Source organism: Syngnathus acus, chromosome 2 (genome assembly GCF_901709675.1).
Source record: "Syngnathus acus chromosome 2, fSynAcu1.2, whole genome shotgun sequence".
Lineage (NCBI taxonomy): Eukaryota > Metazoa > Chordata > Actinopteri > Syngnathiformes > Syngnathidae > Syngnathus > Syngnathus acus.
The window spans coordinates 5285996-5299834 of NC_051088.1; the positions used below are offsets into that span (position 1 = coordinate 5285996).

General features: G+C 40.2%; 1 protein-coding gene across 3 annotated transcripts in view; it reads right to left on the reverse strand.

The window, feature by feature from the left end:
* LOC119119583 (TOX high mobility group box family member 2-like) overlaps positions 1-13839 on the reverse strand; it is an 81350-nt gene that overhangs the window by 39575 nt on the left and 27936 nt on the right. For 2 of the 3 annotated variants that reach the window (XM_037246005.1, XM_037246008.1), the window contains exons 2-3: positions 13328-13420; positions 2427-2486 (exon numbers count right to left, since the gene is read on the reverse strand). In XM_037246005.1, coding sequence (XP_037101900.1) covers positions 2427-2486; positions 13328-13420 — 153 coding nt within the window. The remainder of the gene's footprint in view (positions 1-2426; positions 2487-13327; positions 13421-13839) is intronic. The other variant, XM_037246007.1, reaches the window with a different exon arrangement.

Here is a 13839-nt window from a genome sequence, read left to right on the forward strand (position 1 = left end):
AATAAAAGGTACAATACCACTTGTACCTCCTCCTCCCAAGCTTAGAGAGGGCGGCTATGTGATGATGACCGCATCTGATGCTGCTCTACTGCTTTTGCATCAAGTTCTGAATTCTGCACTGACCGAACATGCCTGGTTCTAAGGACGCCTTCTCTGAAAACGTCTTCCTGCAGTGCTTCATCTCATTCAATGGACTCTCATGTTCTGGCTAATATTGTACAGCATCACATTATTTTCATTTCCATGTCTAGCGCCGTAGTCTAACTGCACTAGTTGAGTTTTGTGCAGTTAGAAATGGGCTTTTGTGGGACTGATTAAAGCCGACTTATTTTCCCAACCAATCTAAAAGGCTCCCCTCGTTCCCTTTACATTTAGCACAGCAGAGATGCGCAGTAGAAATGGTGGAAGCATAACGGTCACACTGGAGTCCGAGAAGAAGATTGGTACGCGCAAAGTATGTTGATCAGGAACTGCAAGAACTTCTCTCCTTGCGGATGATGAAGCCCTGCACACTGCACGAGTGTTGAGTGGAGTTCTACCACATCGCTCACTGTGGGGAGGCCCTTAAGTAAACAATTATCAACCACGCAACCAGCGATTACCAAAAATAAATAAAGAATACTACTAGAGCATGAACATGAAGAAACAATCTAACTGAATTGTGAAAAAATAAAATGTCACTTTATATTATAGTGTAGAAAGTGACAAGTTTGTGTTTTTCTGCACCCAATGGTCTTGACCTGTCATTGAAGGTATTTAGCAAGGCGCTAATTGATGAGGAGGGTCCACTTCACCATGTTTTCACTCTCTTTTCGCACTGCTGGATCAACAAATCACAACGTTCCACAATTGACCATATGTCCAGCCGTGTGTTCCCTCTCACTTAGCAGCTGGGAGCACTCACCGCTGCGCCCGTCCATACCTCCCTGACTGTGACCATGACTGCATCCATAGCAAGCAGTGCATCAGTGACGCTGCGAGTGGTGAGATGTGGCTGCTATGAGCTGTGAGTGACCTGCTGACTCACGCAGTGATAACACTGCTGATGGTGTAATCCATATGGCACATAATAAAAAAAAATATTTAGTTAAAATAACATAATCTGGCAAATGGCACACATTTTGTGGTTTGTGGAGATTTACGTAATGCGATCTCTTACATGTGGAAAAACAGGAGAAACTCAAATATCCCTTTTAGTTAGTGATGTACAAGACAATCAAATAGGGCCATAATGAATCTATTTCTAGCCATTAATTTTAATTATTAGTTTTTGGGATGTATTATTTTTAGCCAAGTTTGTTCTTGGGTTAAAATGACTCAGTGGTGTTCACTGCTGGCCCACTGCTGTCATTCATTTTTACACAGACAAGTGAGTTGTAACGAAATTAAGAATGGTGCAAGTGCTATACACTATAATATGTCAATAAAAGTTTTATTTGGAGGAAATAAACCATTTATCCATATTTTCTTGGTTTAAGACTAAAATCGAACAACAACTTTTGCTATTGTGACTTTTGAGTCTTTTGAATTCTGCCAATTCTGATCACTTCCTAACAGGCAACATAATTTGACCCTCTGAATTAAACCAGATGGAAAAATAATAATATCCTAGCAATCACAACAGCAATACACAGAAACAACTCATACTGACAGAAAGCTTTCAGCACGGAGATTTGCGTCTAAAGCTTTTTTTCCAGAGCGAATGAATCATAGCCACAACCAAAACCACAACCAACAGCTTAATAATAATAAATCAGAGTTTATTTATTTTAATACAGAAAATAAATGTGTGTATTCAGGCATGGGTATAATTTGGGGGAAGTAAATCTGTAACATCTAACCAATATTACATTTTTCAGAATGAAAAACTGATTATTCCATTGGTTGGAGTATGCGGTTGGTACATCTGCCTCACAGCCAAAGGTTACGAGTTTGAATCTCAGCTCTGACCTAGCTTTGTTGAGTTTGCATGTTTTCTCTGCGCTTGTGCGTTTTTTCCACACTTACTCGCGTTTCTCCCACCATAACCTGCATATTAGTTTCATTAAAGACTCACCCATAACTTGCTCATAGCTGTGAATGCCATTGTGAAGGTTCAAAGTCATGGGCTTACGTATAACTATTGTGAAAACATTAAACAGTAGGGTGTGACTGGAATTGCACTTATTTTTGGCCAAATTTGCAGAATCTTAATCGATTTTCCGAAGGCAATTTTTACAGTTCTGCAAACTATTTTTCATGCAGCCAATCATTCTAGCAGCTCTAAAAAATTCAACATCTTCATTGCCAAACGGGCTGTCACAACTGTGATACTAAAACACAGAATAAAATAAAAGATATTCCACTGACTTAAACGTAGACACAGTTCGTTTTAATGTCTCCAGTTTGACATAAATAACAGTGGTGACAGATGTGGGCACACCTACCTGGTTTGGTGACCGAAACTCTTGGTTATTGTCATTCATGTACATGTTGTCACCATCAAACTGTGGGAAGAAGCAGAGAGGAGGCGTTAAGATGCTATCCAAATAAATATTAATCAATAAATACGCCATGGAGGAGTTGTGCAGTAGAGAAGCCCTTTACGGGTGGCCCGAAGTGAGAGACTAATGACTTTGTCACTTTGGTTAAACCTTATAGTATGTGTGGCATGGGACTGTCGGTAATTACTGTTCATCAGCGGTGCCAGTAATGAGGCTACATGAGCTCAGTGGTGAAAGATAGGCTGTTCCCTGTGGGCTCTGTGGTGTGTGAGAAGGAGTGAGAATGAATCAGCGCACAGCGGCGACACGCCGCTTCTTCGGGAGCGAGCTAACAAGGCATTGAAAGATCACTTGCTGCAGGTGCCAAAACACTGTCTGACGGGGGTTAGGACTCAAACAGTGACCCCTGACCCCCCCCCCCCCTCCGAGAGTGTAGGGAAACAATCCTAGGCCGCCACTCAAGTGCTACATGCAACACCCTAGCTCTGGTGTCAAGTATGCTGGAAGGATTAATCCCAGAGGAATTCCCTGCAAAGATCAGCTGTTACAAAGAGGGGCAAAAAAAAACAACTCACATTCTGTTTTTAGCTCAGGAGAAAATGAGATTCCTCCCCACAAACAGCTCAGTAAGTGAACAGGTGCAGTGTCAAGGTGACGGAGAAACTGCTACCCTGTTAAGAGGAGACGTATTGTGAAACGCCCTTGGCTTCCAAAGGCATCACACTTTTTCATAGCACGCACACAGCAAATGGAACAAACCTTGACTGGGCGGGAAAATAACCAATCACCCGCACGCAAACACACAAAAGACAAACGCACGCTCACAAAAACTCAATGTGTCAAATGAAGCCCCCTCTCTGTTTGCTGACTGAGGTCACTCTTTGTAATATCACTGCACAGAAGCCAGACAGCAAGAGACAACATGATCAAACCCGACAGCGTTCCACACCAGATTCCTCAGATGTGAAGCTACTGGGAGCCCTTTTTTTATTCGGGTGGCCGTCTGTGCACACAAAAAGAGAAGCCTTGAAGACAAAATACACCATGCTGTGTTCTGGAGGACATGAAATAAGATATGACATACCTGGTTAAAACAGTGACCAACAAGAGGGCAAACCTTTATTAAGCTTTAAACATTTGTCACACCAAAATCAATAAGCTAGGATTTAGAAGAAATAAAGGTCTTTTTTTTTTTTAACTCTTTCTTCCGAATCCAATTTAAAACGGATCGTTTTTAAACTTGGTCTGACAGCAGATGGCTGTGTCTGAACATTTTGAATTGAACTCAGATGCTGAACGTGTCATTTGTGTTGGAACTAAACATCAATAGGACCACTATTACAAAAATACCGATACATTATAAAACATCCAGGTTGATGAGAAGTAAACAGGAAGTTGCAAACATACGCAGATGAAATCATAATTTCAACATATTAACTTGACTAACAGACCATATTATTTCTAATTATCATGTTGATACGAGGAAGGTAGCTAAATGAGCATGTGAGAGGTAAGAAATAGAAACGAGCGGATGTTATTGGACATTGCTTGGTTAATGATGCATAGCCAGTATGGTTACAAGACTGAAAGAAGCATTATGCAGTGGTGGCGGCGGTTCGGATTTCCAAGACTGAAAGAAACATTCTGCACTGGCGGCGGCGGTTCGGAAGAATTGCGAGGCTCCGGTTCGTATCTTGAACTTGTTCGTAAGTAGGAGTACCACTGTATATCAAATCACCATTTCTCATTGTAATTAATGGAAATTCCATTACAGCGTTGCACAAGTGTATAATTGTCTTTTATTGTGTTCCGTTTACTAAATGTAAACTAGTTAGAAAAATTCAACTGGGAGTGGCCAGAAAGCAAGAATTGAAGCAAACTTTAGCTTTCAGTTTTAAGGGTTCGCTGCGACCGTCTAGCGCTCTAACACAAATTTTTGCTCACTAGTCAAAGCAAAAAACTGTATCACGAAAAACTGATGATTTTGGTCACCCGTAAGTCAAGGTCCCACCGCAGTCACGTTGAGCGGAAAGGGACACTTGTACATAGCAAGGAATAATCACACAAATGATTTCCCATGTCGTTATATTATTTTAATAACTTTCAACAAATGATCAGGGCCATATTCAACTTATCACTTACTACCTTGCAATATGGAACGCTTAAGTGATCAAGCCCATGTAACACACCTGCAACACCTCTCAATAAATGTTCAACTTACCAATACTATCATTTTAACAGCGCAAATGAATACATTACTTCACTGCTGTTGTATCTGATTTTATTTGAGACAAGGCTTTCAATTATACTCATAGGGAAAGATAAAACCCTGAGCAGTGAAAACTACATATTTCAAATGAGATGCTGACTAATTTACTTGATGCTGGGGAGAAAGAGGACATTTGCTTAATGAAGCACAGCGTGTGGAGTTGGGGCAGCCAGTTTAATTTGAAAACCTTTTTCATATTAACCTTGCGAGGCAGATGGACTCATGAGACAATACAGCTTTAAGTGCATCTTGTCAAAGCTTGCCATAATATTGAATATACATATACACATTCATATATATTATATTCAACATAGAAGAAGCAAAACTAACTCACTGGTGTCCGTGCAGGAGATGGGCACGTGCCAATTACTTTGATAAAAAAACAGCAAGCAGATCTTCTTGTGCAGATGATATAAAGTTGACCACTGCCAACAAGGCACCTGAAGACCGCCTTCAACCCCATAATGCACCCGTGTGGCAAACTCCCATCCCACCCTACAGACAAATCAGTTGTGCCAGTCACAGGCTTTTAAAACATATTAAATATGCTAATAAAAACAATAGTGCATTCAATGAATTGATTTCTATAATCATTCAGAGGGTTCAGTGCATGCTGCTGTCATATTTATGAATGAAATACAGTGACATCCACCAGACAGACTCTGTTTGTCTTTGCCTAGACCCTAGATCAAATCTACCAAAATTGTCTTACATCACCAGTGCCACAACTTAGACCTGGATTCACTTGGTCTTGATTTTGTCTGCTTTCTGTACCAAATTATCAGTTGCACCGGGGGCATTTAAATGAAAACCTTCTGGGTCCGCTGGATATTCCAAACATAGTAAACTATAATTGCAATGGCACAAAAATGAAAATGCAGCCGTTATTACGCCGAACCCACATAGGCACAACCAAAATAGAACACTCTACCCCTCAAGCATCCATCCATATTTCTATCCGCCCATCCATCTGTCCATACACCCATCCAGTCCACCTGCCTGTCCATCCATCCATCCATCCAGTTTAACCCTCCATCCATCCATCCATCCATCCATCCATCCATCCATCCATCCATCCATCCATCCATCCATCCATCCATCCATCCATCCATCCATCCATCCATCCATTTTCTAGACTGCTTTTCTATACTGCTTTTCTATACTGCTTATTCTGCTCAGGAGGCTAGAGCCTATACCAGCTGACTACGGCGAATGACTGACTACACTCTGGACTGGTCACCAGTCAGTCACAGGGTACATGAGACAAAATAATTTATTTTTAACATCCACATCATTATTGAGTGGGAACTGACCACATGCTGCCTACACCAAAATGTACCATCAGTGACCTGCCACAAACAATAATATTAAATGTAAGGGGTAAAAACACCAATCAAAATGATGAAATACAACTGAGAAAGGTCCGCCATTTTGTGCTTCAACATGGCTGCTCATACATTGCAATATAAAGCACCCCCACCCTTTCAGCTCTCCTATGCACTGCCTCACTTAAAATGCCAATTTATCCTGGACTCAATGCTATCAGCTCTGCCATTACTCCACATTTACAGCAGAAATCATCTTCTCATTCACTGCTTTTCCATTCCCTCCCCCCTTTCTTCCTCTCATGTTCTCATTATTTGCAACCTCGCGTTGCAGTCGTAGCCTGCCTCTACTTCTTTCCCCTCTCTTTCTTCAGAGGGCCTTGGCATCGTTCGCTCCCCGGCAGTCTAATTGGGCATTCTGCCTGAGACAAGGGCCTCATTAAGCAGTAATTACACACATGTTGTTTTCGGCAAACATCTCTATTTGGATTGCTTTGCATGGTAATTGTTCAGCGGGGACCGCTGTTTGCGATGTTTCCCCTGCATGACACGTGGTGCAGCGAGAGAGGAATAAAAAGGATTTGCGAGTGTAATGATAAGATGAGGAATAAAGATAAATTAGGAACTAAAAAAAATGCATACATAAAAGGATAATAGGGAAGACCAGAGTCGATGGCCTAAAAGGAGACCCTAAATTGAGACGGACAATAAATAACAGGCATTCAGAGTTAGAGGAAAAGTGGGTGGAGTGGTTGAGAGTGAGGAAGTAGATAGGAAAGAAAGTAGTGCAGCTAGTAAGGCCTACAATTACGTCTTGCAATTTTCGACAAAGATGAGTGTCTCAAAGATACTTCAGCCACAAGGTTGAGGAATGCTAACTAACATATCTAGGGAAAACGTGGAATAGTTACACTGCGCTAAGAATGCGACACACTGCCGGGGGCATTTCACCGAGTCACAGGTGAGACGGAGGGCGGCTGAATGACAGATGTACAAGCTTGGCTTGGATTGATGGACAATCCATAAACTCCACATAAAATCTTGGAGGCAACATCTGTTTTTGGAGAGAGAGAGAGAGAGAGAGAGAGAGAGAGAGAGGTGCTGTGTAGATGTGTGTGATGCATCTAATTTTTTATTTATTTTCATCGACATCTCTGAAGTCCACTGTCACATGACTATTATTATATTACGAACTAATTCAACTTTTAACACCATGTGTACCAAAAGTACCAAAAGATGTGACGTAAACCCCAGATTAAATTATTCAACAAAGCACTGTAGTTAAAAATGCACTAACCAGCTGTCACATTAAAGTTTTACCTTGTATTATTATTTTTTGAACCCAGCCTGCAATACAGCATTACATGAATTACAATGAAAATGTGCTGTCATGGAAATAATTTCTTGGTATTTTCTGTTAATTGTATAAGTAGTGTTAGAGTTGTATTTTGAAAAAGTGACATTTTTAGTCAAGAAATATTGTTTCTAAAATGAAAAAGCTTCTATTAACTTTGGTCCATTAATTTTAATAGTCCGCAAAAGATAAACAAAGGAAATTTATATTTCATAGAAAATTCTACTGGGCTGAGACAAAGTTAAGATGCATAGTGAAGGAATGGGGTATTGTCAACTAAATCCAACAATAGTTTGTATACCTTTATTTGGAACTTACTTTGCCATGATAGTGTGCATTCATGCATTTTACTGCAAAGTGAACAGCAGCACAACAAACACATAACTAGTATCATAGTTTTGGAATGGTTTACAATGCCCCTAATTTCATTATAATGGGACTGTTGTCTGACAGTTGTCCTCTTAACCCATTCTACATCAAAGTGGATCTTTACTGTGACAATAAAAGTGTAGAAAAACTGCAGTGTCTTACCACTCAACAAACTTTTAGAACTTTTCAATGTATATAAGGCAATCTCAAACAGAATGTGTAATACTTGTGACTTTAAAAGCCTTTTCCAGCACACCAAGTCTCTAAAAATAATTCTCTCACCGAGCGGAATTAATAAGCCCAGAACAGTACACAGCCATTCTGTGAAGAAAGGGGTATGGTGGTGGTGGTGGTGTGTCGAAGGGGTGGCTGTGGTCGGGGGGTGGGGGGCTCCTCATGCAATATGCATGCCTGTTTGAGCACCCTCCTTCCTCATCTTCACACTCTTCTCTTGATTTCTCTTTCTACATCTCTCACTCGCTCCCTCCTTCTGTGTTCAATTAAGCTGCAGGAGAGACCGAACAAACCTCAATCTGAGACAATGTGCCCCTGAATTTTGATGTTTCCCAACACACACACACACACACACACACACACACACACACACACACACACACACACGAGCGCACACACACACGATATATAAGATCGGAGGATGCACAAAAAAATACAGTAACAATGCTGCCACCACACCACGAGCAAACAATGAAGACTCACACACGCACGCACACACAACACACACACACACACATACTGTAGCTTGGCGGTGGTGTCAGGGTCATTTTTGTGGTGGGCCACATTGTAGTTACGGCTTCCCTCAGAGGGGACTGCGCATCTAAATACATTTTTAATCGTCCCATCTTATTATCACATACGTATACACAATAAATTGATGGCTTACTCGTTTGAAATCAAATGTCATGAATAATTGGTTATTTAATTTCCAGTTTTTGTAAAAAGCATAGCAAAAAATTGTTTGCAAAATTTCAACATTATTATGTGTTACACAAGACAATTCAAAAGTTTGGTACAGATATTAGAAAAGATCATAAAAGTTGACACACATATTTTGCTTTAGCTGGCCGCACGCATCTGACTTCGAGGCCTTGAGTTTGACAACTGTACTGTAAAGAGTACAGCTCGTGGCCATGGCGTCATTTGCTCTGTTGTGTTTCGATAAGGGAAACGGGGCTTCTTCCTGGGTGTGAAAGCATGCCACACGCACCCAAAACACACCCACATTTGACTACAGCTGGACCTGATTTGCATACAGGAAAGGCCTATGTCTGTAAATTTACTCCCTGCGACCAGTTTTAATGTCATATGCAAAAGGTCACACTGTGTTTAGGTGTACAGATCAGTTAAACCAGTGGTCCCCAACCTTTTTAGCACCACGGACCGGATTATTGTCAGCCAATATTTTCACGGACCGGTGTTTGATGACGTCACAATTTTTGCAAAGAAAATTTCTTAAAACAATTTTAGAAAATCAAAATTAAATGCATCAATCAAAAAATAGCATCAATAAATTAAAAAATCACCGACTGCACATTGTTTATTGAAGTTTTCTTTGCAAAAACCATCCGTGTTTGAACTGTCCCATTTCCGCAAAACAGACCAACCACAATCTTAAACAATCTTTCCAGCCAATCATATTGCAGAACAACAACGGAAGTGCGTCACCACATAAACATTGCCGTCCCAAAACACTCTTCAACCCTTAGTTCCACGGAGGAATTCTGTATGCGAACACCACAGTATAATGTAATAATAAACGTGAATCCACTGTGTATTCCTATGCAACTTTACTTGCAGCATCCTCATAACATCACGTCAATATAACATAAGTAATGTTATGTTATGTACAAGTCACCGATTTGTAAAATCATGCCTTATTTATTCTTTCTTGTGTGGCCCGGTACCAAATGATCCATAGACCGGTACCGGGGGACCCACTGAGTTAAACAACAGCAATCCTAACTTTATCAAATGAGGGACAAGATTAAGATGATTTACCGACTTTGTATCATGTTGGAAACTATTAAGAGTCTCAATTGAGCTATGTAATAACTACAACAACAACAAAAAATACTCACTCCCTATTTAGAATGTCCCTAAAGCCTCTTCAAGTGAAATGACACTCACAAAACAGCACATCCTCATTCAGAGGCTGGGGGAAAAACATTTAGAACCCACAAAAAAAAAAAAAACATTATCGGTTTCAACCACTTCCGACACCACCGATTTAAAAATAAAGAAGCTTGCAGCTCTCATTCATTTGTTCATCTGTTGCAATGGAGCAGCCACAAAGACATCAAACTTTTAATTGCAGAGATAGCGACAGAAGTAAGGCAAGATGGAGGAGAATGCTTGTTTCTACTCTGAACTCAGGTTTGGTAAACGAATGAGCGCTCATCAGAATTGAAATCTCATCACCGATAGGACCTCAAACTATTTTAGTACAATTCAAGGTTTCAAGATGATATTTTTTATTTTTATATATATATTTTTTATTTATTTACCCCACCCCCACTGAAAAAGATATGTATGTAATACTACATAACTTTTATTTGAAAAGCAGGGACTTAATGCAAAACCAAAGACTCAAGTCATTACTGCACCGCATGAATAATTGTAATAAAAATTCATGTTTTCCTATCCAGTGAGAATTGGACTGCTTATCAGAATGATGAGCATGCAACAAAATTTATTTTACCCTCAGGTTCAAAACAATACAAACGTACACTGGCTACTATAAAATAGCATCCCTATGATTGTCATAGTACCCAAAGATCACTAACCACAGCTCATGTTGTAATGTCAGAGTTGCGTGCAGTCCTTAAACATTATTAGTCATCCCCGAACAGAGCAGACATGTTTTGCCTCCCATTTTGTTAGCATTTCAATCGTCCTTTGGCGAGAAGACTTTTTTTTTTTATAGCACTTGAACATAGGCAATAACCAAAAATGAAATGAAGCCATGACTTCTTAATGCCCCCCACTCACACACACATATGGAGTCACACTGCAAATGCTTCCATTTGACATTTCAATTTCATTTTGACACAGAGCCACATTTATAAATATGTGCTGTTTAAAAGATGCTTTTCCAGTTCTGGTCTATTTTTACTTCATTCCAGAAACCCAGGAAGTTTGAAAGTTTTCAACTCCAATTTGGAGGTGCACTGGAACCCACCCGATATGGATTTCCAAATTAGTGTTGACTGACTTGACCAGAATGATAATGCCGAAAATGGCAGCGCACACAGACACTTAATGGTATTAATTTATATGGCTGATAGAAAAAAAAATGCAATTTATCACAACCTGGACATCCTGGGTATAATGCTACAGTATGTCGTCTCTCTGAATTTATTCAGTCAAATGTTGATTTCAAAAGATCAGGTTTGCATTTAGGATTGGCGTCAGTCAGATTATCCATTCACAAACAAAGCATTTATTATCTTATCGCATTTGTCAGCCATGGTTTTAGTCCCTGTGTGACTGGAACAATTTACTAGGCTTGGACAGCCTTTTTTTCCTTTTCCGTGTGCTTTGAAGCTGTGGACAAATGCTACCTTGTCTATTGAACTCTCTGCACAGTAAGCACGTTGCAACCATGTCCATCTGACCATGAGAAATAATGTGTGCTTCAAAGATATAAAAGAAAAATAACAAGACTGCACAAAGCTGCAGAGGATAATCAATAACTGCATGCTAACTAGCCGAAAGACCTGAACAGCTTCCAGCGCAGCAGCATCACATGCAATGAGCTGGGCCCAGCAGGTGCACAATAGTGTTATATTTAACTACATGGGCGCCACTAGGAAGTAAAGTAGTTATCCCACCGGTCTGCCTGGCAGTTACACATTCTGAGGTGAGAATGTGTGTTTGTGTGTGTGCATACACTGCAGTATGTTGTTGAGGTTTCTCATGAGAGGATGCAAGAAACTAACTGAGGTAAACAGCGCTGAGGAGGAGATAAAGGGCAGAGTGAATGTCACATTACCCCAAGCCCTTTGCCTCAGTGAACCACAGCATCAGATAACTAACTGCAGCAAGAGGGGGAAAAAAGTCTGGTTTCCTCCATCATATAATTGCTTATCACATTGCAATCTACTGCTTGCTGCCTGTGCACAGAATAGTAAAGAAGCAAGAAAGAGTTTGACAGTTGTGGTAGTGACGACGACGATGATTACAAACACAGGGAACGCAGCTACTTTCATAAGTGTCTCAGTTTTACACTTTATAAAACAAGTTACTTTGCTCTATTCATCAACGATAACAGAAGGTATCAAACACTGTTTGTGCATTTGAACAAAAATAATGCAATGTGTTCATAAATCACACTGAATGCATGATGTTGTTTGTTTCTTCTCTGCACATTAATTCCACGTCACATTATGACTTATCAATTAAATAGTAATAGTAATTGAATTCACACACTTGAACTTTGAACATAATATTCTGGTGTTCCTTCTTCCCAACACATGCAATTTAAGATTGAGGAGACTATGAACACTACTTGTAAACTACCATTCAAAAGTTTGGGGTCACTTACAAAATGTCCTTATTTTTAAAATAAAAAAGTTATTTTTCAATGAGGATAACATTAAATTAATCAGGAATACACTCTATACATTGTGAATGTGGTAAATGACTATTCTAGTAGCAAACATCTGTTTTTTAATGCAATATCTACATAAGTGTATCCCAGCAACAATCCCTCCAGTGTTCTAATGGTCCATTGTGTTTGCTAATTGTGTTACAAGGCTAATGGATGATTAGAAAGCTCTTGAAAACTTTTGAAAACCCTTGTGCAAACATGGTAATTTTCATTGAAAACACTACATTGTCTGGGTGACCCCAAACTTTTGAACGGTTTGAACTGTTGAAAATGCAGATTGAGATAAGTTAAGCACAGTCCAATAAAACACTACTAAAATTACTCATTGAAGAGACGTAATGCCAATGGAAAAGGAAAGTGGACTGCGAACTTTACAGTAACTAAAGCTACATTAGCAAAAGCTTGTTTGTATCCAATTGATAGTTATTTGATTTAGAGGTGTATCAATTGAGGGATTAATTCAAGACTAATGTATCTACTGGTTTCAAGGAGGTAATGCAATTAATTTTGCCCCAATTGTTGTCAAGACAAGTTAAGATCAATTAATGAACACATTAGTTAAATACACAACTATAATTCCTAATTATTTTAATTTTAAAGATCCATCCAGCATTTTTTTCCTCTGATAAAACCCTTCCCATATGGCTATTAAGTTTATCAAGAAAAGAAATCAGATTCTTGTTTTTGAAACATGAAAATATTGGTAATCTATTGTAGAATGATTGCATGTGCAACGATAGTTGTATGTCAGAAAGGTTTTTGTCAGCTGTTTTCATTATAACTTGACATCATCATAATGGGGTCTGTAAGTCAGTGCTGCGAGGTCAAAGTTCTCCAAACAACTGGGCAGCACAAACAGGAGAGGTTTTCATGAAGTGGGTCTTAGCTAATGTATCTCACCACAGCAGTGGGCAGTCTTTTCCTAGCTGGACTGATGCCTGGAGGGGGGGCAGAGTGGAGCCTGACCCCTCGCTCACCCACACTGTACCGGGCCTGTGGTTTGAGATAGAGAGACAGAGCGAGACAGACAGACAGACAGAGACAGCAGGGAGAGGAAAGAGAGGAGACAGAGAAGACAAAAGTGGGGAAGGAAACGACATGGTGGGGCTTTAGTTTGCAAGGTACAAGCAGTGCATATGTAAAGGAAACTGGCAAGCCAAACAACCACAACACACACACGCACGCACGCACACACACACACAGGCTCACAAACCTCCCAAATCCTCCACATCCTTTGCAACCCTCATTCCCAAGGCACACGTGCAGGGGAGGAGTAATGGCATGAGACAACACAGTGCTTCCACCTTGGGGGCTGGGTGGGAGAATGGAGGTTAATGAGCTGACATACCATCCACCCAAAATGCACGCCCCTCCACCCCATACCCACCATTCACTCGTTTCCCTGCGCTACT